Raw genomic sequence first — 26878 nt, 5'->3', positions numbered from 1 at the left:
TTGATACCTGGTCTTTTGTTCGATTATTTTTTTTTTTTTTTTTGCACCCTTTCCTAAACCTGGGGATGTACAGATTTTGTGCTTCTTGCACCGTGTCCCTGAATAGGGACCAGGCTTTCTCTACGGTCTTCGTTTGTCTTGAGCTGTTTCTGAGTTTCTTTCTCACCATTGCTCTCATAGCATTGTAGTTCCCTTTCTTGAAGTTGAGTGTTGTCGCTGTGGTTCTCTTCACTTTTGATGTTCCTACTTCTAATTTGAACTGGATCATGTTGTGATCGCTGTTTCCTAGTGGTCCTACTATTTCCACTTCCTTTGCAGGTCCCCCTAGCCCGTTGAGGATTAGGTCGAGGGTGGCATCTCCTCGCGTTGGTTCCTTGACGAGCTGTTCCATGAAGCAGTCCCTCACAGCCTCTAGGAATTCTGTTTCCCTCGCGCAGTTGGAGTTTCTAATACTCCAGTCTATCCTGGGGTAGTTAAGATCCCCCATTACCATCACATTTCCGTTTTTGCATTCCTGCCTCAATTCTGCTTCCAGTTCTTTATCGTTTGCTTCTGTTTGTCCAGGTGGACGATATTACAGTCCCAATTTTATGTCAAATCCATTTCTTCCTGGTAATTTAACCCATAATGATTCCAATCCTTCCGTCTTTGTCGCCGTTTCCACTCCGGTTGAGTGAATGGTGTCCTTTATATTTAGTGCTATTCCTCCACCCTTCTTATTAGTCCTGTCTCTTCTATAGAGTTTGTACCCTGGCAGTACTATGTCCCATTTGATTTCCTCATTCCGTGATTCCAATGATGTCTAGGTCCTCTTTTTTGGACGTGACTTCCAGTTCTCTCATTTTGGTCCTTGGCTCCTTGCATTTGCGTACAAGCAATTTAAGACCTGTTTTTTTCTTTTTCCTGCTGTTTTTCCTTGTGATTTGCTCTTCCTGCCGTCCCCCTCATGAGCTGCCAGTCCCTGATTTCTGTTTCTTCCTTCCTCTTCCTTTGGCGCGTATTTTTTGTTCTCAACCTGCTTCCTCATTTTCACCCGTTCTTCTAGCTCCTGCTGTTTGCTCTTCTTTTTGTTCTCTAGTTTCTCTTGATCCTTTGACTCCTGTAGTTCGTCTTTTGTTTCTTCCCAGCATTTTTCCTGCTCAGTATCTTCTTTGAATACTCTTGTCTGAACCGTCGACGTCAGGTTGACTGTCGGCTTTCCCCTTCTTCTTAGTTTAAAGCCTGCTTTATTCCTCTCTTGACGACGTTAGCTAGCAGTCTCTTTCCTGCCATGCTCAGGTGTAGTCCGTCCCTCCTGAAGAGCTTGTTCTTCCCCAAAAAAGTTGTCCAGTTCTGGTGGCTCCGGATTGGCAGTGTCGTCCATGGTATGCGGACCTGATGCATCTTTTGGCGGGCGATCGGTTGACGTTTCCGGTGACTCCGGATTTGCTTACTCAGGGTCCAGTCATCATGGAAAATCCGTCCCACTTTGTTCTTACGGCCTAGCTCTTGAAAGGTTGCGGCTGAGATGTAGGGGTTATTCCAAACAGGTTATTTCCACTCTTCTTCAAGCGAAAAAGAGATCCACCTCTGCCTCATATACTCGTGTCTGGCGGGTTTTCGATTCTTGGTGTATTGCTCAGAGTCTGTCGCCATTCCAGGCTTCTCTCTCTGCCATTATTTCCTTTCTTCAAGAAGGGGTTACCAAGGGATTGGCCTATAATTCTCTCAAGGTTCAAGTGGCTGCTATTGCTTGCTATAGAGGCCAGGTGACTTGTTCTTCCCTAGCGTTGCAACCGGATATTGTTCGATTTCTCAAAGGGGTGCAACATATTCGGCCTCCCGTTAAAAAGATCTGTTCGGATTGGAGTCTTAATGTGGTCCTTGGAGAGTTGCAAAAGCCGCAATTTGAGCCTTTGGCAAGTGCTACTCGAAAGGATGTGACGTTGAAAGCGGTTTTTCTGATTGCTATGGCCTCGGTCAGGCGGGTATCTGAGTTGCAAGCGTTATCTTGCAGAGATCCTTTTTTGAGAATTTCGAGTTCTGGTGTGTCGGTCAGAATAGTACCTTTGTTTCTTCCTAAGGTAGTCTCCCCCTTTCATGTGAACCAGTCTCTTCCTTCCGGCTTTCCGGAAGGAGGACTGGGGGGAGCGTTTCTCTTCTCTGCGTTTGCTAGATGTACGTAGGATTCTCTTGCATTATCTCCAGATTACTAATGATTTTCGTCGTTCCGATCACCTCTTTGTGTTGTTCGCAGGCCGCAACAAGGGTATGGCAGCATCCAAGGCTTCTATTGTTCGATGGGTCAGGGAGGCCATTGCGTCTGCTTACTTGACTTCATGCTTATTCCACTAGAGCGATGTCTACTTCTTGGGCGGAGTCCAGGGGTTTTTCTTTGGAGGAGATTTGTCGTGCAGCTACTTGGTCTTTTCGGAATACGTTTTCGAAGCATTACCGGTTGGATGTGGCGGTGTGTGCGGAATCTGCTTTTGGAGCTTTGGTTATTGCGGAGGCGGCGTTCGCTTCCCACCCGGATTAAGGATTGCTTTGCTTCATCCCACTAGTCTCTGGATTCATCTTCTGCTGTTGAAAAGGAAGGAAAAATTATGTTCTTACCTGTTAATTTTCTTTCCTTTAGACGAATCCAGAGCCTCTCACCCTTTCTGGTTCTTTGCTCACTGTGTGTAAGTTGCAGGCAGTTTGTTTGAGTTGGTAGTTGTGTTCTCTATTCTTATATTTGCACTTGTTGTGGGAAAGAAGTTTTTTGCATATGGACCTTGTTCTGGTTCCGGATGTTTGGGGAAGGAGCAATACTGGAGGTACAGGGAATGTGCCAACCAATGGGACTACCTGTTATTCAGTTCTCTATCTACACCTGCTGGTAGTTGTGTATTATCCCACTGGTCTCTGGATTCATTTGCTGAGTCTAAAGGAAAAAAAATTAACAGGTAAGAACATAATTTTTCCTTCTTCAGGTACTCTCCCATTTCATTAAAGTCCGAATGTTTGAAATCTGTATTGTGCGGCTGCTCTCCACTTTAGCCGTTATATCAAACCAAACCGATTGATGATTGCTACTTCCCAGGTGAGCACCCACTCGAACATTAGAGATACTCTCTCCATTTGTGAGTACCAGATCCAATATCGCTTTTTCCCTCGTGGGTTCTGTCACCATTTGTCTGAGCAGAGCCTCTTGAAAGGCATCCACAATCTCCCTACTTCTTTCCAATTCCACAGATGGAACATTCCAGTCCGCATCCAGCAGGTTGAAATCTCCCAACAGCAGCACCTCCTCTTTCCTTCAAAACTTTTGGATATCCATAATCAGATCCTTATCAGTTTGCTGCAATTGAATCGGAGGTCTATAGACTACACCCACGTAGATAGAAGTTCCATCTTCTCTTTTCTGAACGATCCATATCGCTTCTTCCTCTCCCCAGGTCCCTTGCATTTCAGTCGCTTGGATATTGATCTTTACATAGAGAGCTACTCCTCCACCTTTTTGACCATCTCTGTCCTTCCTAAAAAGATTATATCCCAGTATGTTTGCATCCCATCTGTGTGATTCACTGAACCATGTCTCTGTGATAACGACAATATCTAGATCTGCCTCTAACATCAGGGCTTGCAGATCATGAACTTTGTTGTTTAGACTGCGAGCATTTGTGGTCATCGCTTTCCAGCTATTTTTCAGCGGTAATCTCCTTTTTCGTATAGATTTTTGTTTCGTTTCACTTTCCATTGCAATGCTAAGTGAGTTTCTGATATTGTTTACGTTGCAATCTTTACTACCATCACATCTTTTCTTTTGCCGGGGGTGGTCTCTATAATTGTCCTTCATACATACACCACCCCACCTTCTAGTTTAAATGCCTAGAAACATATTGTCTAAATTTCTCTGCAAGGTTGTAATATGTAGCCCATCAGTGCAAATAGCTTCTTGTCCTTCCATGTATTTCTCCATCCTTCTATGTACCTGAAGCCTTCTTGTTGACTTTATTTTTCTGTGCTTTTAACTATGTTTCCAGGGCCTCCTGCATGTTTCCTCTGGTCCTCCTTCCCTCCCCCAACCAACATCTATCTCTCCCTTCCTCCATGAGTCCAACTTTTCACTCTCTGCCCTCTCCCCCTTTCCCAGTGTAATATTTCTCCTTCCCTCCTTTCTGGCCTCCCCATCCACCTCACCCTCTTCACGTCCAGCACTTTCTGCCTCCTGCACACTTTCTCTCTCTGTCATTGCCTCTTCTCTCAATGGCATTCCTCCTTCCCACCCCCAACCCAACATGCTCTCTCCCCCCATGCATCATCTCCCCCTTACCTCCATTGTGTAGCACCTTTCCTTTCCCTCCCTTTTTGCCAAGTCCAGCAGCACCTCCCCCCTGTCTAGAAGTACCCCTTCCCTACTCCCACTGTCCAGCAATACCTCTTCTCCCTTCCTCCTGTCCAGCTGTACACCTTCCCTGCTCCCCCTGACAAGCAGTAGCCCTTTTCCCTTTCTTTTACCTCCCCCCTGTCCAGCAGTAGCCCTTCTCTCTTCCTTTTACCTCCCCCCTATCCAGCAGTACGCTTTCCCTGCTTCCCCTGTTCAGCAGTAGCCCTTCTCCCTTCTTTTTATCTCCTCCCTGTCCAGCAGTACCCCTTCCCTGCTCCCCCTGTCCAGCAGTAGCCCTTCTCCCTTCCTTTTACATCCCCCCTGTCCAGCAGTATGCCTTCCCTGCTCCCCCTGTCCAGCAGTATGCCTTCCCTGCTCCCTCCTGTCCAGCAGTACCCCTTCCCCGCTCCCCCTGTTCAGCATCCGCTAGCTTTAGTTTAGCTTTAGCTGCGGTTTCATCAGGCAGCCTCAGGGCTTTTGCTAGGCCAACCCGCCTCGCATCATTGAAGTGGACCAGCCTAGCAAAGGGGGGCTACTTGATGAAACCGTGGCTAAAGCTAAAGTAAAGCTAGCTGCTGCTGCTGGTCCGGGGGTGAGAAGAGGAGAAGGCAGGAGGTCAGCCGGCATCGGCGATTGGGGCAGTAGGCAGGAAATCAGCTGACAACGGCACGGTTGATCGGCGGTAGGAGAGATTTTTCTACTGTGCATGCGTGGCAAGGTAGCACAAAACACGGACGCATGGAGTTTCAAGTGTGCATGCGCGCTAAGGTTTTTATTATGATAGATATCATAAGAACTTAAGAATAGCCTTATTGGGTCAGACCAATAGTCCATTAAGCCCAGTAGCCCTTTCTCACAGTGGCCAATCCAGGTCCCTAGTACCTGGCCAAAATCCAAGGAGTAGCAACTTACAATGCTACCGATCCAAGGCAAGCAGTGGCTACCCCCATGTCTTTCTCAATAACAGACTATGGACTTTTCCTCCAGGAAATTGTCCAAATCTTTGTTAAAACCAGCTACGCTATCCACTCTACCACAACTCTGGCAATGTGAAAAAAATTTCTTCCTATTGGTTTTAAAAGTATTTTCCTTTAAGTTCGAGTGTCTGCTAGTCTGTAATTTTTGACGGAGTGAATAATCGATCCACTTGTACCCGTTGTACTCCACTCAGGATTTTGTAGACTTCAATAATATCTCCTCTCAGCTGTCTCTTTTCTATGCTGAAGATCCCTAAGGGAAGAGAACACCCATCCATTCTCAGAATAAAGTGTGGATGTACAAAAAAGAAGATTAGCAGAAGTAAGAACCTAATCTTTCGGAACTTCTGAAAAAGCTGCAGTCTTTATCCCAGGACAAGCAGGCCGCATATTCTCACATATGGATGACATCGTCCACAGAGCCCCGGTATGGGCTTCTGCTAAATTGTACGTACACTTTAAGAACTTTAGAAAGTTCATGACTGACCGCAACGCTTATGCGCGAGTTCTTTCCCACCTGATGTAGGTGTGCAACTCCTCAGTTCTTAGTTTTCTGCGGAGCTAAGAAGTCATATCTTTTGAACGTTGTTCAATTTTTTCCTTTGCCTTCTTGCTCACGCATATTTTTTCTGCGTATTTTACTTACGCATTTTTTCTGTGTATTTGTTCTATGTGTTTTAAATAACTACAGTTGAGAATTTTTTATTTTTGCTGTTTTTTTTCTTACCTCAGGGGCTTCGGCCACTGGGGCCCTTATCTTTCCTCAGCCATTGAATTCAACTACGGTGAGGAGTTTTTTTCTGTTGATGTCCCGCCCGTTAGCGGGGTTTAAAAAGTACTGCAGGTGCCAACGCTCAATTTCAATCATCGATTCTCACAATTGGTGTATACAGTGTCGGCCTGGAACATATTGTATCAAGCCCTTTGTGTGTTGCTCTGCGCTTAAACGCTCCATTAAAAGCCGCATTCTTCAATACAAAAATTGTTCGGTGTCAGCATGGAGGGAGCTGAGGCATCGGTAGAAGGAGTTGAAAATCTGGAGAGGATTCCTTCTGCACGGCTCGCGAGCATGAGAGGTAATATCCTATTGTCCAGAATGACACACCTATCTACTAGAAAAGATATTAGCAAGGTAAGAACCTAATCCTTTTTTTTTCTTTTAATAGTTTGAAGTGGAGGAATTGCGCCGTAAGAAAGAGATTACAGTGAGAGGAACAGATTGTCCAAAACCAGTGTTCAATTTTCACCAGGCTTCATTTCCCCGTAAGTATTTTGTATTGATGTCAAAATATGTACTTGGGGTTGAATTTCTCCATTATATCCACATCCTCCCTTTTGGAAGCAGAATAGCAAGTCCTCTCAAAATTGGCGAGATCTGATGTCACCAATGGAGACTGGTGCAGGAAAATTGCTCCACCTTTTTTTGGAAAGCTTTTGAACTCAAGAGGGAACTGCTTCAATCTCTGTTTCTGTAAAGCTTATTGATTATGTCAAAAGATGCTTTTCATTAAGACTTAGGGCTTCTTTTACTAAGCTGCGTTAGGGCATTAACGCAGGGAATAGCACAAGCTGAATTGCCGCATGCACTAGACAACACCAGCATTGAGCTGGCGTTAGTTTTAGCCACATAGCACGTGGTGTAGCATGCGATAATATCCTGCGTGCGCTAAAAACGCTAGCGCACCTTAGTAAAAGGAACCCTTACTATTTTTCTGTATTTTGGGCTTGACTTCCTTTTTTTTTTTTTTTGTAAGTCTTGTCACTGGTGTGGTTCTTCGGTCCTAGTAGTTCCTTAGTTATCGGTATTTGCCTAGTCAAGACTTCGTTGAGAGCCTAGGGCAGGGGTGCCCACACTTTTATGGCTTGCGAGCTACTTTTAAAATGACCAAGTCAAAATGATCTACCAACAATAAAATTTTAAAAAACACAAAACACACTGTACATAGAGAAAATGTTAATTATCATTTGTATTCGGGGGGGTTTTCAGAGGTTAAGGCAGATGACTTTAAAATATGCAATGTCACCTCAGTAACAACTATACAAAAATAGACAAATATACCTCCTCCCCTTTTATTAAACCACGATAGCTCATCTAAATTAGCCGGGCGGGGCGCCCGGTTAAAAGACGCTAGGGAGAACACTTCTTTCTTCTTATTTCCTTTCATTGCACAGTGTAGTTTCTAATTGTACTGTTTCCTCAGCAACAGCAGCAGATGAATCCAGAGACTAGTGGGATAGCACACATCTACCAGCAGGCGGAGATAGAGAACTGATTAACAGGTGGTCCTATTGGTTGGCACTCTCCCTGTATCTTCACTATTCTCTATCTCCCAGCAGGTGATGGTCGCTTTTTCACTAGCTCCTGAAGTCTGGCTGGCATTTTATTTATTCTTCTGTTGAGTTTATTCTCTTCAGGTAGATAGGGGTGTTTGGCTGAGCGGGAAGTACACCTGGGCCCCCTCAGGTCCCTACTCCACTCTCCTCTCCTTTGGGATTGAGGTTATTCCTGGTTCTTTTTTTTTTAGGGAAAGAAGAAAAAAATATATATATATTTTAAAACCAGGGTGCTGCGGCTGAATGGTGTTTTCTTGGCAGTTCCAGTTTGCAACTACCAGCCTTAACAAAGTTGAACTCGGGTAAGAAAGGTTTTATTTCTAGCTTTCTTTCTGCTTGCTGGTTTGGTTTGTCGGGTTGGTTGCTGCAGTGTCGCTGAATGGTGTTGTTTTGTTGGCTGCCGATTTCGATTTGCTCAGCATATCGTTTTTAGTGTAATTGCGGCAGAGGCAGTTAAACAGTGTTCCCGCTGTGGGAAGCGGCGAGCACCATCGGGCCTCTGTTCGGCGGGGTGCGCAGACGCAGTGGGTGAAGAACTGCTGATCGCGCCTGAGATATAAATTGCTTCCCACGCGGTTGAACGCCGGCCTGTTTCTCCTGCACTCGTGGCTGCTTCCGTTCCGCTTCAGTGCACATCGGCGGCTGGGCAGGCAGTCAGCTATTTTCTTCTTCTGCTGCTGTTGTGGGCCGGGTTTCTGGGCAGGAGCAGATTCTTTCGGTGCAGGATCCTGCAAATTCAGTGGTTTTTTTCCCCGGAGTTTGTTATGTTGATGCATAAAGCATTTTTGATGCAGGGCTCTGTCTGCGCAGCAACGGGAAGTGATGTGGACCAGATACCCGTTCTTCATGCCAATGGACCTCCTCAGGAGTCTCAGGCAGCAAAACGGCGCAGGATAGCGCCTCTGGATGGTGGGGACCCTCCGTCTGACTCCACCTTATCTTTTGCTCTTCCAGATTTTCTGGAAGAAGGTGAGGTGGCAGATTTGGAGTTTGAGGATGCGCTGACTAGGGAGGTGGATGATCCTACGGTGCTTTGTCATTTTCATAAGGAGTAATTGCCATCTTTTATTTCCAAAGCGCTACAGGACCTTAATATCTCTCAGCCTGATCCACACGCGCTAGGGTTGGCTAATCCTCTTATGGCGGGCTCAAGGAAACTGGCTAAATCGTTTCCGGTTCATGAGGCGATGCAAGAACTTATTTCAGCTCAATGGAATACCCCTGAGGCTGGTCTCTGTGTCGCTAAGGCTATGTGCCAGTTGTATCTGGTTTCGCATGACGAGCTGGATAAATTTAAGACCCCCATGATGGACCCTTTGGTGGCTGCGGTTACCAAGAAGACTACCTTGCCGGTTGAGGGAGGTATAGCACTCAAAGACATTCAGGATAGGAAGATTGAGTCTTCACTTAAGCTGTCATAATCCCGTACGCTCATTCAGATCATCCTCTCAATTGTTTTCTGTTATGGGCCCACAATGGTGGAACTCTCTGCCACAACATATTAAAAATGAAAAAGATCTTCTTTCTTTTAAAAAATCCTTAAAAACGCACCTTTTTAAAGATGCTTTTAATACTCAATATTAATATTTTTATTTTTTAATTTTTTATCCACCCTCGTTTCCTTTTGTTTTTTCCATATATGTTTTTCTCGATATAACAGATGTAACCTTTGCCCTTCTTCCCTCCCCAGTTCAAGTCTGTCTTGTCATAAATTTGATGTTAACGAATTTTTAATTTGTATCTTTATAATCGTATCCTTTTTTTACTTGTGTACATCGCTTTGTAAACAGATTCAGCGATACATCAAATATTAATAAACCTTGAACCTTGAAGTAGCAGCGGTTACCTTGCAAGTGACTGTATGCAGTTCCTATGCGGCTCGGGCTTGTCTGCAGTGGGCTCAGCGTAAGATTTTGGTGATACCAAGACACAGAGGTTACCAGAGGATAAACCTAAAGCCCCTTTGAAGACTTTCTCTACCAGATCTTGTTTCAGGGATGTTAAGAGATATCTGTCTGGAAAGCTGCCCTTACTGCCTTCTTATGGCTCTTTCTACAATCCCAGGCCTAGGTTTTCACAAAAGAATTCCTTTCATCCTACGAAACCCCAACCTGCTCTACCAGCCCGAACCCCTGCCTTACGTAATTCCCAATGATGGGATGTTGGATCCTTCCGTCATGCCAATAGGGGGGTCGGCTGTCTTCCTTTCTGGTGGAGTGGGCCAAGGTAACATCCGATCAGTGGGTATTGGACATTATTCGAGACAGTTACAAATTAGAATTTTCCTCTCCTGTCGCAGATTCTTTCTTGGTCTCCCCTTGTGCGGGGGCAGCCAAATGAGAATCAGTGCAGGTCACCCCTCAAGTTCTTTTGGAGATTGGGGCCGTGATTCCATTTCCTCTGGCGGAATGGGTACAGAGCAGATATTCCATTTATTTCATGGTGCCCAAAAAGGGGGGTTCAATCAAGCCTGTCCTGGATCTCAAGAAGGTCAATCGCTTTCTACGGGTCAGGCATTTCCGGATGGAAACAGTGAGTTCAGTTATTGCGGCTGTTCAGCCGGGGGAATTCCTTACGGCGCTCAACCTCAAGGAAGCTTATCTGCACATTCCGATATGGCTGCTGCATCAGAAGTATCTTCGCTTTGCAATCCTTGGCCAGCACTATCAGTTTTGAGCCTTGAAGTTCGGCCTTGCCACGGCTCCACATACGTTCTCAAAGGTCATGGTTGTAGTAGCAGCGGCGTTCCTTCGCCGGGAAGGGATGCGGGTACATCCTTACTTGGACGACTGGTTGTTCTGGGCGTCTTCCAGACAAGAGAGTTTGACTGTGACCCAAAGGGTGATCTCTCTTCTTCAATCTTTGGGATGGGTCATCAATTTTCCAAAGAGCTCTCTCACCCCTTCCCAGTCATTGGAGCATCTGGGAGTACAGTTAGACACAAGTCTGGGGAAGGTGTTTCTACTCAAGGACCGGGGAGCCAAGTTGCAATCTCAAGTTCGACTGCTTCTCCAGTCGCGCAGACCGAGGGTTTGGGATTATGTGCAAGTACTGGGCTCAATGGTGGCGGCTCTGGAGGTGGTGCCCTGGGCTCGCTTCCACATGAGACCATTGCAGCAGTCGCTTCTCTCACGATGGTCCCCAGTGTATCAGGACTACAATTGGCATCTTCAGTGGATGTCGCAGGCAGCGCTCAGCATGCAATGAAGACTCAGCGAGATCAATCTGTTCAAAGGAATGCCTCTTGCGACAACGGACTGGATCATAGTTACAACAGATGCCAGTCTTCTGGGTTGGGGAGCTCAGTGCCTTCAATCTTCAGCACAGGGTGTCTGGTCTCCGGAGGAGGCTCAGTGGTCGATCAGTGTGCTAGAGTTGAGAGCGATTCGGCTAGCGCTTCATGCGTCTCAGTCCATGATTCAGGGCCGCCAGACCAGAATCTTTTCGGACAATGTGACGGCGGTGGCTTATGTTAACCGGCAAGGGGGAGCACGCAGTACTCAATTAGCAAGTGAGGCGATGGTCCTGCTTCAATGGGTGGAAGTTCATCTTCCTCTTCTCTTGGCGGCGCACATTGCGGGGCAAGAAAATGTTCAGGCGAACTTCCTCAGCAGGAATCTTCTGGATTCCGGAGAATGGGAGCTCTCCACTCAGGCGTTCGACCTGCTTGTTCAGAGGTGGGGTCTTCCGGAGATAGATCTCATGGCCTCGTCTCTAAATGCAAAGCTTCCTCGTTTCTTCAGCAGACGCAGGGAGCAGGTGTCCAAGGGGGTAGACGCATTGGCTCTTCCATGGCCTCCGAGTTGTCTCCTTTATGTGTTTCCTCCTTGGCCGCTGATAGGTTGGGTGTTACATCACATTTCTTGCTTCCCGGGCACGGTGATCCTGGTGGCTCTGGATTGGCCACGTCGTCCATGGTATGCGGACTTGATCCAGTGGCTCCGGACTTGCTAACTCAGGGTCCGATCTGCAAGGAAAATCCGTCCCACTTTGGTCTTACGGCCTGGCTCTTGAAAGGTCTCTGCTGAGACGTAGGGGATTTTCAGAGCCAGTTATTTCCACTCTTCTTCAAGCCAAAAAGAGATCTACTTCTGCATCGTATACTAGAGTCTGGAGGGTTTTCGATTCTTGGTGTTCTGCTCAGGGTCTGTCACCCTTCCAGGCTTCTCTCTATTCCATCCTTTCCTTTCTTCAAGATAGAGTTGCCAAGGAATTGGCCTATAATTCTCTTAAGGTTCAAGTGGCTGCTATTGCTTGTTACAGAGGCTGCGTGGCTCGTTCTTCCCTGGTTTCACAACCTGATGTGATTCGATTTCTAAAAGGGGTGCAGCATATTCGTCCCCCTATTAAGAAGATATGTCTGGAGTGGAGTCTTAAAGTAGTCCTTGGGGGGTTTCAAAAGCCTCCCTTTGAGCCTTTGTCTAAAGGAACTTTGAAGGATGTGATGTTGAAAGCGGTTTTTCTTGTGCAATGGCTTCGGGCAGGCGGGTGTCTTAGTTGCAGGCGTTGTATTGTAGAGATCCTTTTTTTGCGCATTTCGGATTCGGGGGTATCCGTGAGGACTGTTCCGTCGTTTCTTCCTAAAGTGGTATCATGATGCCTTTCATGTTAACTAGTCTCTCTTCCTTCCTGCCTTCTGGAAAGAGGTTTGGGGGGAGAAGTTCTCTTCACTGTGGTTCCTAGATGTACGTAGGGTACTTCTACGTTATCTCAGACTTACTAATGACTTTCGCTGTTCAGATCACCTCTTTGTGTTATTCGCGGGCCGCAACAAGGGTATGGCTGCATTTAAAGCTTCCATTGCTCGATGTGTCAATGAAACCATTGCTTCCACTTACTTGACTTCAGGTAAGCGGTTGCCGGACAAGCTTCATGCTCATTCCACTAGAGCAGCGGTCTCAAACACGCGGCCCGCGGGCCACATGTGGCTCTCCAAGTTTTTTTTGCGGCCCGCGGTCTGGACTGGATCATTCCCTTCCTTTTAGAACAGCAGCGGGTCTGGCTGGTTCATTCCGTTCAAAGCCGCGGGTTAGCGGCTCCTTGCGCTATTCGCTCCTGCATCGGAAGCCTCTCTGACATCACAACAACAGAGAGGCTTCAGACGCAGGCGCGAATCTCGCAAGAAGCCGCCACCCGCGGCTTTGAATGGAATGAGCTGGCCAGACACGCTGCTACTCCAGTGGCATACCAAGGGGGGGCGGACCACTGTTCTCCCTAGAGTGCGGCTCGCAGATCGTCTGCTTACCTTCCCTTCTCACCGCTGCCATCGGGGAACAGGCCAGCACCATGTCTTTGATCTCCCTGCTTCTCTCGCCGCCCGACCTCAATTCTGACGTCGAGAGGACGTTCTGGCTAGCCAATCGCTGCCTGGCTGCCCGGAACGTCCTTTCCGACGTTAGAATTGACGTCGGGCGGGGATAGTTGGCCCTGTGAAGATCTCGGCCTATTCCCGATGGTGGCAGCAGCAGCAGCCTATTCCCCGGCAGCGGTGGCATGGGGGAGGGCAGGAAGGAAGGAAGAAAGAAAGAAGGGGGGGCAGGGAGCCAGAAGGAAAAAAGAAAGAAGGGGGGGGCAAGGAGCCAGAAACAAAGCAAAAAATGGGACAAGGAATCAGAGAAAGACAGACATAGAAAAAGAAATAAAAAGTTGGGGGAGGGAATGAGGTCTGGAGGAGAGGAAGCATACAGGAGGCTGAAAGAAGAGAAGAAATATTGGATGCACAGTCAGAAGAATAAAGTGCAACCAGAGACTGATGAAATTACCAAACAAAGGTAGGAAAATGATTTTATTTTCAATTTAGTAATAGAAATGTGCCAGTTTTGAGAAAGAAAAGATATTAAACTTTAAATGTGAGTGCTGCAGAAAAAATAGAGTACTTGGAGGGCCGCACAAAAAATAGTTAATGTCTTATTAAAGAAATGACAATTTTGCATAAGGTAAAACTGTTAAAGGAAAGTTTTATAAACTATAAAGAGTTTAACCTCATGCAAAATTGTCATTTCTTTAATAAGACATTAACTATTTTTTTCTGCGGCCCTCCAAGTACCTACAAATCCAAAATGTGGCCCCGAAAAGGGTTTGAGTTTGAGACCACTGCACTAGAGCGATGGCTACTTCTTGGGCAGACTGATTTCAAGCAGTATATTCCACTAGAACATCTTGTGGATTTTCATTAGACCACACATAGTCTTCTACAAACCAGAAAATATATGGCACAGATAGCATTTGATGCTTTTGAAATGTCATCTAGAGCAGTGTTCTTCAACCGCCGGTCCGTGGACTGGTGCCGGTCCACAGAAATTTTCTGCCGGTTCACAGGACCGGCACGTTCATTGGGCCCAAGACAGCATTCTATAGCTGCTGGTCCACGGTGTGATCAACGTGGCATCTTTGGGCCAACTCCCTGAGTTCTGCAGTGCACAAAACCGTGGGAAAAGGCTACTACCCGCATCCTGCACCTGAACCGGAAGCCTTTTCTCTGATGTTGCAATGTCAGAGGGAAGGCTTCCAGATGAGGTGTGGGATGTGTGCGAGGAGCCGCTGCCCACAGCTTTGTGCAATGCAGCACTCAGGGAGCCGGCCCGAAGATAACACCGGGCGGCAGGCCAGAAGGCAAGGCACAGCATGGAAGGAGAGAGACAACAACAGTAGAAGAAATGCTTTTATTTTTTTTTAATTTAGTGATTGATTTGTCTGTTCAGGAAGAAATGCATTTGTTCTTTTCCTCTGGGATTGTACTACTTGCAGAGTCTTGCATCTTAGGGTTTGTTTGTAAATATTAGTACTTTTAGTTTATCCCAGGACAAGCAGGCAGGTATTCTCACATATGGGTGATGTCATCCGACGGAGCCCGGATGCGGATGCCTCACAAGCAGACTTGCTTGAAGAAACTCAAAGTTTCGAGTTGCCCACACCGCACATGTGCGAGTGCCTTCCCGCCCAGCGCAGGGCCCGTCTCCTCAGTTTTTAGTTTTCTGTGGAGCTGAGAAGTCCTTCTTCGACTCTCTGCGTTAACTTTGTTATTTGTGCCTTCTGTAACCGCAGTTTGTGTTTATTTTCTTCACGAATCGCTGTTTTTGTCTTTATTTTATTTTCGGTAAAAAAAAAAAAATTTTCTTCTTCCATCCGTTTTTTGGAGCCGGCCGTTCAGCCGCGGCCCAACAACTTCGATCTTGGGGCGGCTGTTTTCACTTCTATGTCCCTGCCTGCTACGGGCTTCAAGAAGTGTAGCAAGTGTCAGCGCGTGATCTCTATTACGGACCCTCACCGTCGCTGCCTCAAGTGCCTTGGGCCTAAGCATCATCCTAGATTGTGCCTTCCTTGCCAAACGCTTCAGCCTCGTGCTTTTAAGCGTCGTCATATCCTGGTGGACAAGCTTTTCAAAATGGATTCTTCTGAACCCTCGACTTCGAAGATGACATCGACCTTGACTTCGAAGACGACTTCGGCTTCGGCCGATGGTCCTCCAGCTTCTACTACTTCCACCTTGAGCCTCATCAGACCTTCGTCTTTTGCAACGGCTCTTACTTCATCGACATCTGCTGTATCTTCCCCTGTTTCCTCAGGTCAGATAGCTCAGCAGGCTGTTCCAGCGGTAGTGATTAAAAGTGCCTAAGACTACCAAGTCGAAGCACAATCACACTACCCCGAAGGAACCTCCAGCCAAGGCAAGTGGACTGGTTTCAGACGCGGATCCATTTTTGCCGGCTTCCTTCCAGACCTTATTGGAGAAGCACATCGTTCAGTTCCTTACTAACATGGGACCGAAGCTTCTCCCTCTTATCCAGCCTGGGCATGTAGTAGACTCTCGCGAGGTCGAGCCGCTTTCTTTGCCTCAGTCTGATCCTCCACACTCTTTGCAGGGAGCAGAGTCTCTGCAAGTGTCTGGTCTGGCATCTAAGCACGTTCAGCAAGGAGCAGAATCTTTGCATGTGCCTTGACAGGATTCCTCACACTCTATACAAGGAGCTGAGTCTTTGAGAGTGCATCGAGGTTCCTCTACCTCTCTCCATTCTTCAATGAGGTCTCATCGCTCTTCGAGATCTGCTTCCAGGCACAGTTCTCATCACTGCTCGAGGCCTTCATCGAGCCATACTTCCAGACATGGCTCTTCCACTAAGCCTTGTTCTACTCCACATACTCCTCGTTCGAGGTCTCCCATGCCAGACCTCGAGGATATTCCACATTCGATTGCCTCGTCCAAGTCACTATATTTATCTGATGCCTTTTTACATGCTGAAGCTTCATCTTCGACACAGGCTGCCTTGACCTCAAGTCCTTCTCAAGGCAAAGCCCTGGCAGATCAACTCTCATTTTCATCTTTTCTCCGTCAGATGGCTGTGGACTTGGATCTTAAATTAGATACTAGCTCCAAATATTCCAAGGAGTATCTCGAAGTCATGCATCTTCCTCAACCTCCGGCTGAGTCACTTAAGCTTCCTCTTCATAAGTTTTTAAATCAGACTTTTGGTCGGTGCATGGAGACTCCTTTTTCCTTAGCAGCTGTTCCAGGAAAATTGGATTCTCGCTATAAAACTACACCACAAAGGGTTTGACAACTCTCAGTTATCTCATCAATCCCTGCTTGTTGAGTCCTCTTTGAAGAGATCCCATCCTTCCAAGGTCTATGCCACCGTACCTCCTGGAAGAGAAGGGAAAACTATGGACAAATGTGGATGTCGCATCTATCAAAATGCCATGATGTCTTCTAAAGTCCTTAATTAAAATTTTCATTTTATTACTTATTTTGAGTTCCTTATTTCTCTACTACCACAGTTAATGAGTTATTTGGATTCTCAAAAGCATTTTGAGTTTCAGGAAGTTATTGCTTCTTTATCTCAACTTCGTTTACATCTTCTCCAGTCATCTTATGATGCCTTCAAGTTATCTGCTAGAGCAGCTGCTTTTTCAGTGGCTATGCGTCGTCTTGCCTGGCTTCGTACCATTGACATGGACCCTAACCTTCAGGACCGCCTCGCCAATGTTCCTTGTGAGAGTAATGACCTCTTTGATGAATCTATCGAGGCAGCCACCAAGAAATTGTCTGACTATGAAAAGTCCTTCGCTTCTATTGTCAGACCTAAGCCAGAGTCGACCCCTGCTAAATCTGCACGTCCTTCTCCTATTTATCAGCGGCGGTTTGCTCCGAGGCAGGCTCCTTATACTCGTCCTACTCTTAAGAAGCAGCAGCCTCAAAAACTGCAGCATAAACCTCAACCTTCTGCTGCACCTAAGCCTACTCAGCCTTTTTGACTGCTTAGAACAGAACATAACCTCCATCGTTCTGCCTCTGCCTTCTTTTTTCCCTATTGGAGGTCGTCTCCATCTTTTTTACCACTGATGGACGACAATTACGTCAGACTTCTGGGTACTTACCATCATCAAGGAAGGATACTTTCTTCATTTCAATCAGGTTCCTCCGGACCTTCCTCCAAGAGAGTATCCTTCCAGTCCATCCCAGACCGCCCTTCTTCTTCAGGAAGCTCAAGCTCTGCTTCACCTCCATTCTATCGAGCCAGTTCCTTTGGAACAGCAGAACAGGGGGTTTTACTCTCGTTATTTCCTTGTTCCAAAGAAGACGGGCAATCTGCGACCCATTCTGGATCTCAGGGCTCTCAACCACTTTCCCTGACATCCCTTTATCCCCTTCTCGAGCAGAACGACTGGTTATGCTCTTTGGATCTCAAGGAGGCCTACACTCATATTCCCATACATCCGGCCTCCCATCAATATCTCAGATTTCGGGTGGGGAATCAGCCTGGCTTCATCTCCCAGAATGTTCACCAAGTGCCTAGTGGTGGTGGCAGCAGCTCTACGGAACCATGGTCTTCAGGTATTTCCCTACCTCGACGACTGGCTCATCAAAGATTCAACATCTCAAGGGGTTATTGTAGCGACCCAACGGACTACCTGGTTCCTCCAAAGTTTGGGATTCGAAATCAACTGTCCGAAATCTCAACTTCAGCCTTCCCAGACTCTACAATTCACTGGAGCTGTTCTGGACACTATCCAACTCAGAGCTTTTCTTCCGCAACAACGATTGGAAATTCTTCGTCACCTCTGTCATACAGTGTCTTCCCGCTCCTCCATCTCAGCGAGACACATGATGGTACTTCTGGGTCACATCGCCTCCACAGTACACGTGATTCCTTTTGCCAGACTTCACCTCAGAATTCCTCATTTGACCCTGGCAACTCAATGGACGCAAGTTTGCGACCCTCTTTCTCAACACATATCAGTCATGCCTTCATTGAAACAGTCTCTCCATTGGTGGATGCTCTCTTCCAATCTTTGCAGAGGCTTGCTTTTTCAAACGCCCCCACATCAGAAGGTCCTCACGACAGACTCTTCGACCTACGCTTGGGGCGTTCAGCTCGATGGTCTCCGTACTCAAGGCCTCTGGACTTGTACGGATCGTCAGTGTCACATCAATCTGTTGGAACTCAGAGCGATCTTCAAAGCTCTCCACGCTTTTCAACATCTGCTTCACGACCAGGTAGTCCGCATTCGAACGGACAACCAAGTCGCCATGTATTATGTCAACAAACAGGGAGGGACGGGATCTGCCTCCCTTTGTCAGGAAGCTCTGAAGGTTTGGGACTGGGCAATCCGCCACAACACCTTCCTCACAGCTGTCTACATCCAAGGGGCAAAAAATGGCTTGGCAGACAACCTGAGTCGTCTTCTGCAACCTCACGAATGGACTCTCCATTCCTTGTCTCTTCATTACATTTTTTTCTCAGTGGGGAACCCCTCAGATAGACCTATTTGTGGCTCCCCACAACTTCAAACTGCCTTAGTTCTGCTCCAGGATATACTCTCCTCACCGCCTCGAGGCAGATACTTTTCTTCTGGAATGAACAAATCTCTTCCTCTACGCATTCCCTCCATTCCCTCTCATTCTCAAGACTAGTCAAGTTGAAGAACGATCATTCCACCATGATTCTAATCGCTCCTCGGTGGACAAGACAACCTTGGTACTCCCTTCTACTTCAACTCAGCACCAGAGAGTCATACCTTCTACCAGTTTTTCCTTCTCTGCTTACACAGAGTCAAGGATCTCTGCTTCATCCCAACCTGCAGTCTCTATACCTGAGAGCTTGCTACCTTTCAACATAACTCCTCTTCAGTTTTCTCAATCTGTAAGAGATGTTTTAGAAGCTTCTAGGAAGTCTAGCACTAGACAATCATATCGTCAAAAGTGGACTAGATTTTCTACGTGGTGTTTTTCTCATCATAAGGAGCCTCAACATTATTCCTTATCTTCTGTTTTGGACAACCTGTTGCACTTATCCAATTCTGGCCTCAAGTCTACATCTATACGAGTCCATCTCAGTGCAATTGTGGCTTTCCATCAGCCTATTGAAGGGAAACCCCTCTCTGCTCATCCGGTGGTTTCCAGATTCATGAAAGGACTTTTCAATGTTAAACCTCCTCTCAAACTGCCTCCTGTGGTTTGGGACCTAAATGTTTTCCTTACACAACTCATGAAGCCTCCATTTGAACCAATTGATAAAGCTCATCTGAAGTATCTCACTTGGAAAGTGGTGTTTCTCATAGCCCTCACTTCCGCTCGTAGAGTCAGTGAACTGCAAGCTTTAGTTACTGACCCACCATTCACTGTGTTCCATCATGACAAGGTGGTTCTTCGTACTCATCCTAAATTCCTACCTAAAGTGGTTTCAGAATTTCATCTCAACCAATCCATCGTACTTCCAGTGTTTTTTCCAAAGCCTCATTCTCATCCTGGAGAATCAGCTCTCCATACTCTGGACTGTAAACGTTGTGTCAGGGAAGCTCCTGTCCCAGGTAAAAAGACTGTGGGTCAAGTCAGAAATACTGCCCTTAAGGCTGTAAGCTCTAAAATAAAGCCTGTTTCTCCTGGTAAAAGCAGCAGGGTAGCTCAACCAAAGAACCTGGGGGAAAAGCCGGGGTGGAGCCAGCCCAGAATTCAGGAAGGGAGGGCACTGAAACCACAAGCCAGTCCCTATTACTCCTTTCCCCAGGTTAGAGGAATCCAGGTAGAAGGGGGTGGAGCTGGTTACCAAGCCCTGCAACCAAGCAAACCTCAAATAGGCAGAAGGCAGAGTAATCAGGGAGGAGGAGGAGGCTCAGCTGTTCCTGATTGTAGGAGCCCAGCAGCACACCAAGATAGCTGCTATCTCCCTTCTTCCATGAGCCAGCCAAGAAAGCTTCCAGGACGCCAGCCCAACAGGGGAGAGAGATTACCTTCAGGGAAGTACCATAACTTTCCTAGCACGTTTTGGGGTGAGGAGAACTTTCCTAGCACGTTTTGGGGTGAGGAGCTGGAGAGTGTTCCTGGAAGGGAAAATGATTTGAGAAGGCTAGCAGGCATTCAAAGAGGGGGATGGGAGGAACAGGCAGAAGTGGAGGACTTCGTGGAGAGCCCTAGTTCCCTGGAGCCAGCATGGGAAATGCTCAGTGAGGGAGACACTGAAGAATGTATGTGGGGAGAAGACATGGACATTGAGACCTGAGCAGGAGGAAAGCTCCCTGCAAAAGGCATGGCAGCAGTGTCCAATTAAGAAAGAGAAAAGTATTTCCTGGAACCTCATTTCTCCCAGTAGCCCTTTGAATTAAAATTCTGGATGTTAGAGGCATGTTTGGGTGGGCGATAAGACCTTTAGCATAAGGGAGGTTGGCCCGCACTACGGAGGCAGTGAAGAAACTGCAGAAGCATTTTTCTGATTTTTGTTTTATGATTCCAATGTATTGAGGAAGATTGACAGTCCCAGACGGAGGCACATCGAGCGTGCCCTGGACTTGAGTAATATATGGTGAACTCAATGACTTTGCCCTGAGACAAGTGTGCATTCAGTGATGTTTTGTTTTGCACGCTAATAAACCCGATGAAGTATTGCGAAAAATCCAGTTTCCGGGTTTTCCTTTGACCAACCATATAAAAGGCGCTCCTAAAAATCTTACCTGTGATCTGAGCCTGGGTTTCCCACCTACTCGGGGGACGGGCCCGGCCACAACGTGCTTTAGCCTTTTACTTGGAACGCACCAAACCACACAGAACGGTGATGGGACTAAATCGTGCGAGACAACGGCGCGCTGACAACTGAGCGCAAGGTTGACGGCGCGCCGAAGAAAAGCACTATTTTAAAGGGCTCCGACGGGGGGTGTGGGGGGGAACCCCCCCCACTTTACTTAACAGACATTGCGCTGGCGTTGTGGGGAGTTTGGGGGGTTGTAACCCCCCACATTATACTTAAAACTGAACTTTTTCACTAAAAAACAGGCAAAAGTTCGGTTTCAAGTATAATGAGAGGGGTTACAACCCCCCACAACGCCAGCGCGATGTCTGTTAAGTAAAATAGGGGGGTTCCCCACCAACATCCCCCGTCGGAACCCTTTAAAATAGTGTTTTTCTTCGGCGCGCCATCAACCTTGCACTCAGTTGTCTGCGCGTCGTTGTCTCACGCGATTTTGTCTATGAGCCACACAGAACTGCTCCTCAACTTTTTGTTTCCTTCGATCCAAATAAGTTGGGCCATCCTATTTCTAAGCGTACCATCTCCAACTGGATGGCTGCTTGTATCTCTTTCTGCTATGCCCAGGCTGGATTACCCCTTCACAGTAAAGTCACAGCCCATAAAGTCAGAGCAATGGCAGCTTCAGTAGCTTTCATCAGATCTATACCTATTGAAGAAATTTGTAGAGCTGCTACTTGGTCCTCGGTTCATACCTTCACTTCTCACTATTGTTTGGATACTTTCTCCAGACGGGATGGACAGTTTGGCCAAACAGTATTACAAAATTTATTCTCCTAAATTGCCAACACTCCCACCATCCCATTCTGGTTAGCTTGAAGGTCACCCATATGTGAGAATACCTGCCTGCTTGTCCTGGGATAAAGCACAGTTACTTACCGTAACAGGTGTTATCCAGGGACAGCAGGCAGCTATTCTCACAACCCACCCACCTCCCCTGGTTGGCTTCTCTGCTAGCTATCTGAACTGAGGAGATGTGCCCTGCGCTGGGCGGGAAGGCATTTGCACATGCGCAGTGCGGGCGACTTGAAACTTCGAGTTTCTTCAAGCAAGTCTGCTTGTGAGGCGTCCGCATCCGGCCTCCATCGGATGACATCACCCATATGTGAGAATAGCTGCCTTCTGTCCCTGGATAACACCTGTTATGGTAAGTAACTGTGCTTTTTGGTCCTGCATTTGTATGGGGTTATCTGTTTTCTGGTAGGAATGAATGTTGAAAAGCATACAGTGTGCTTTGTGTAATTTAATTTTGTGGTTAACCATTATGTGTTGTTAATACAATTATATTGTGTGTATATATGAAAAATGAAAGGAAAAAATAGTGTTACAATTAGTACTATTATGGGGCGGAGATTGAGTGGAGATGGGCATGACTTAGCCCAGTGATCTTCAACTGCCGGTCCGTGGACCGGTGCCGGTCCACAAAATAATTATTTTATTTCTGCCGGTCCACAGGTGTCAAAAGGTTGAAGAACACTGATCTAGAGCATCAGCCATGTTTGTTGCTATGAGGTGTCTTGCTTGGCCATGAGTCTCTGACATGAATATTAATCTTCAGGACCCTTTAGCTAACATTTCATGCCTGGGGAAATAAATCTGTGGTGATAGAATAGAGGCTGCTACTCAAAAGCTGACTCTAAGAGCAAAATTATATCAAAGACTAAGGGCTCCTTTTACGAAGGCGCAGAATAGCGTGCGCGCTTGCCACTTCCACCTCCTCTTAAGCAGCCGGTAGTTTTTTGGCTAGTGCGCACTAAAAACACTAGCACACCTTCGTAAAAGAAGCTCTAAGAGTCAACAATTAAGTCTGTTCCAAAACCAGCTTCTTATTCTTATAAGAGACGATAGATACCCTGCAATATTCTCTTCTTCCAAACCACACCACAGAAGAGACAAAAGCAGCAGTGACCTCAAAAGGCCCAGACTTTGGCTTCTAAAAAAGCCAGCTCAGTCTTTTTCACATGCTTCTAGAGAGCATTGCTACCATGTTGAGAATATGATGCCTGCTTGTCCAAGGATAAAGCACAGTTACTTACCGTAACAGGTGCTATCTTGGGGACAGCAGGCAGATATTCTCACATCTCTCCCACTTCCCCTTGTTGGCTTCTTAGCTTGCGTACGAAACTGAGGTAGGAAAGCACTCACACATGTGTGGTGCAGGTAGTCTTGAAGCTTCTTAAGAAGTTTAAAGTGACAGTACACTTTTAGCACTGTCTATACCAGGCTCTGTGGATGATATCAGCCACATGTGAGAATATCTGCCTGCTGTTCCCTGATAAAACCTGTTAAGGTAAAATAACTCTGCTTTCTAGTAGATCAGGTGTGTCATTCTGGAGAATACTAAAAATGTCCAAAATAGAAGACGGAGAGTGAGGAAACAGGATAACTCCAAACAAAGCAAAGGCCTTCACTCATAGGGTTCAATCTTCGGTCTATATAATTCTAGACAGGACCCGTTTCGCCACATTAGGCTTTTTCAAGGGTTCCTTCAGGAAGCACTAACAATACAAAGATAAAGACCATTTAAATTCATATAATGTTACCCTAAAACTGCGTATTAACTTATATAAACACATTACTAAAGAGTTAAATAATTTCATACAATACATATCTAAAAATCTAATACAACCCCCACTTTAAATATATCAAATTACATTTATTAAATCTAAAATATTTAAATCAAAAATACAATTAACAAATATTAAATTACCTAAATTAATATAAATTCATTAAGCTCTTACAATCTATTTAAATTATTAATGTTTTAAAGTTCATGTTCATCTAATGAAAAGCGTCAACTAATTATCACAGCAATAAAATCCCAATGGACTTTTATTTCATTATTAACAGCACAATTGAAATATAATGGTATAACCCAAATCCTAAATATCAATTAATATATCAGGGTGTTAACTCACAATTAATTCAAACTGAAGATATTAATTCAAAAATGCATAATTGATTACGGTAATTAAAAATGTCATCAATTCATCTTCCTTTAGGCTTTAATGGCAATACCAATTCATGAATCAAAAACTTTACCCAAATAAACTTATCCTTAATTGAAAATTTTATGTAACAATCATATACTATCAATAAGACTCAATTCTATGATAGTACCGTATTTTCGCGGATATAACGCGCGCGTTATACGTGATTTTACGTACCGCGCATACCCCTCGCGCGTTATATGCCTGAGCGCGGTATACAAAAGTTTTTAAACATAGTTCCCACCCCGCCCGACGCCCGATTCACCCCCCCAGCAGGACCGCTCGCACCCCCACCCCGAACGACCGCTCGCACGCGCTCCCACCCGCACCCGCATCCACGATCGGAGCAAGAGGGAGCCCAAGCCCTCTTGCCCGGCCGACTCCCCGACGTCCGATACATCCCCCCCCCCGGCAGGACCACTCGCACCCTCACCCCGAAGGACCGCCGACTCCCCAACAATATCGGGCCAGGAGGGAGCCCAAACCCTCCTGGCCACGGCGACCCCCTAACCCCACCCCGCACTACATTACGGGCAGGAGGGATCCCAGGCCCTCCTGCCCTCGACGCAAACCCCCTCCCCCCAACGACCGCCCCCCCCCCAAGAACCTCCGCCCGTCCCCCAGCCCACCCGCGACCCCCCTGGCCGACCCCCACGACACCCCCACCCGCCCTCCCCGTACTTTGTGTAGTTGGGCCAGAAGGGAGCCCAAACCCTCCTGGCCACGGCGACCCCCTAACCCCACCCCGCACTACATTACGGGCAGGAGGGATCCCAGGCCCTCCTGCCCTCGACGCAAACCCCCCTCCCTCCAACGACCGCCCCCCCCCCAAGAACCTCCGACCGACCCGCGACCCCCCTGGCCGACCCCCCCACCCCCGTACCTTTGGAAGTTGGCCGGACAGACGGGAGCCAAACCCGCCTGTCCGGCAGGCAGCCAACGAAGGAATGAGGCCGGATTGGCCCATCCGTCCTAAAGCTCCGCCTACTGGTGGGGGCCTAAGGCGCGTGGGCCAATCAGAATAGGCCCTGGAGCCTTAGGTCCCACCTGGGGGCGCGGCCTGAGACACATGGTCGGGTTTGGCCCATGTGCCTCAGGCCGCGCCCCCAGGTGGGACCTAAGGCTCCAGGGCCTATTCTGATTGGCCCACGCGCCTTAGGCCCCACCAGTAGGCGGAGCTTTAGGACGGATGGGCCAATCCGGCCTCATTCCTTCGTTGGCTGCCTGCCGGACAGGCGGGTTTGGCTCCCGTCTGTCCGGCCAACTTCCAAAGGTACGGGGAAGGGGGGTGGGGGGGTCGGCCAGGGGGGTCGCGGGTCGGTCGGAGGTTCTTGGGGGGGGGGCGGTCGTTGGAGGGAGGGGGGTTTGCGTCGAGGGCAGGAGGGCCTGGGATCCCTCCTGCCCGTAATGTAGTGCGGGGTGGGGTTAGGGGGTCGCCGTGGCCAGGAGGGTTTGGGCTCCCTTCTGGCCCAACTACACAAAGTACGGGGAAGGCGGGTGGGGGTGTCGTGGGGGTCGGCCAGGGGGGTCGCGGGTCGGCTGGGGGACGGGCGGAGGTTCTTGGGGGGGGGGGCGGTCGTTGGGGGGAGGGGGTTTGCGTCGAGGGCAGGAGGGCCTGGGATCCCTCCTGCCCGTAATGTAGTGCGGGGTGGGGTTAGGGGGTCGCCGTGGCCAGGAGGATTTGGGCTCCCTCCTGGCCCAATATTGTCGGGGAGTCGGCGGTCCTTCGGGGTGGGGGTGCGAGTGGTCCTGCCGAGGGGGGAGAAGAATCGGACGTCGAGGGGGGGCATCAGGCTTTCAGGATGGGGACAGGACTTCAAGGGGGACAGGCAGATCTTCAAGGGGGACAGGCACGGAGAGGCGGGGCAGTGCACCGAAAGTCAGGGCGGGTGAACGGTGAGTCGGGGCAACCAGAGGAGAGTCGGGGCAGTGCACCGAAAGTCAGGGTGAGTCGGGGCAACCAGATGAGAGTCGGGGAGGGCGAAAGGAGAGTCGGGGTGGCCAGAGGAGAGTCGGGCAGCATGCGCGTTATATGCCTGAGCGCGGTATAGAAAAGTTTTTGTACATATCATCGTGATTTCTGCGCGCTATACCCCTGTGCGCGTTTTACAATGGTGCGCGTTATATCCGCGAAAATACGGTAAACAAGCTCAACCAAACATGAAGGTACATAGTGAATTAATTAATGAAAAAAACACATCAAATCATCACTGCTCAGGCTTTAAAGGCAATATCAATCCATGAATCAATAATTAATAATTAAAAATTTATGTAGCAATCATTATCTCCTGCTCCTGCCTACTATTTCAGTCAAAATTTAAATCCAAAACTGAAATTTTGGATGTTGGTATGAATTATCTGTTGCTGTCTAACTCATTGGGGTATTATTTGAGCTCCATAAAGATTTCTGCTTGTTTGTTTTGCTGTTTTTATTGTTCAGTGGCAATGTTTAACATGTTTGTGTTTTCAGAGCAGAACAGACTTGTACTTCAGGGAGTTTCATTGTACCCCTCCTTCACATATATTTCTATATAGGACTGTCACCTTTTTTGGTACAAACTGAAGGGAGCAGCAGAGCCCTCTCATGAAGGAGGAGGGATTATATAACTGGAGTAGATTCATTCTTTACGGTTTGCGAACAGTTACTCGTCTGTCCAGAATGACACACCTATCTACTAGAAAAGATATTAACAAGGTAAAAACCTAATCTCTTTTTACAGGTAAGCAACTTCTCTTTTTTTGCATGTAAAAGAGGCAATAAACGTGTAAAACTTTTGAAAACTGACTCTAAATGGGAGGGGAAACCTTGACATATCTGGCCTAAAGTATAAAGGTATTTAACACACAATTTCTAAAGCCCTTTTTTTCCCCTTTGTTCTAGAATATGTCATGGATGTTTTAATGGATCAAAATTTTTCAGAGCCAACCCCTATCCAGTGCCAGGGCTTTCCATTAGCTCTGAGTGGTCGGGACATGGTGGGCATTGCACAAACTGGTTCTGGCAAGACTTTAGCGGTATGTAGTGCTGCAGAAGAATTCTTTTTTTAAAATGTGTTATTTTTAATTTTATGCAAAGATACATAGGTACAAAGGAACAGTCAGACAATACAAGAACCCAATATCTGAAATACATAGAACCACCATAGAACACCCTCCCCAACACAATTCCAGAAAGCATTTTGGGTTCTCTCATAAAGCTCTACATATCAT

The 26878-nt window shown here is 47.2% G+C and overlaps 1 protein-coding gene across 3 annotated transcripts in view; it reads left to right on the top strand.

Moving 5' to 3' along the window:
- DDX17 (DEAD-box helicase 17) overlaps positions 1–26878 on the top strand; it is a 185982-nt gene that overhangs the window by 62526 nt on the left and 96578 nt on the right. For all 3 annotated transcript variants that reach the window (XR_004537952.1, XM_033929439.1, XM_033929438.1), the window contains exons 3-4: positions 6495–6591; positions 26550–26683. Coding sequence is in view for 2 of the 3 variants with exons in the window: in XM_033929439.1 (XP_033785330.1) it covers positions 6495–6591; positions 26550–26683 (231 nt within the window). In the remaining variant the exon portion in view is untranslated. The remainder of the gene's footprint in view (positions 1–6494; positions 6592–26549; positions 26684–26878) is intronic.

This window comes from Geotrypetes seraphini, chromosome 2 (genome assembly GCF_902459505.1).
Source record: "Geotrypetes seraphini chromosome 2, aGeoSer1.1, whole genome shotgun sequence".
Lineage (NCBI taxonomy): Eukaryota > Metazoa > Chordata > Amphibia > Gymnophiona > Dermophiidae > Geotrypetes > Geotrypetes seraphini.
The sequence above is the reverse complement of the archived record's forward strand: the minus strand, read 5'-3'. Positions and strand labels throughout refer to the sequence as shown.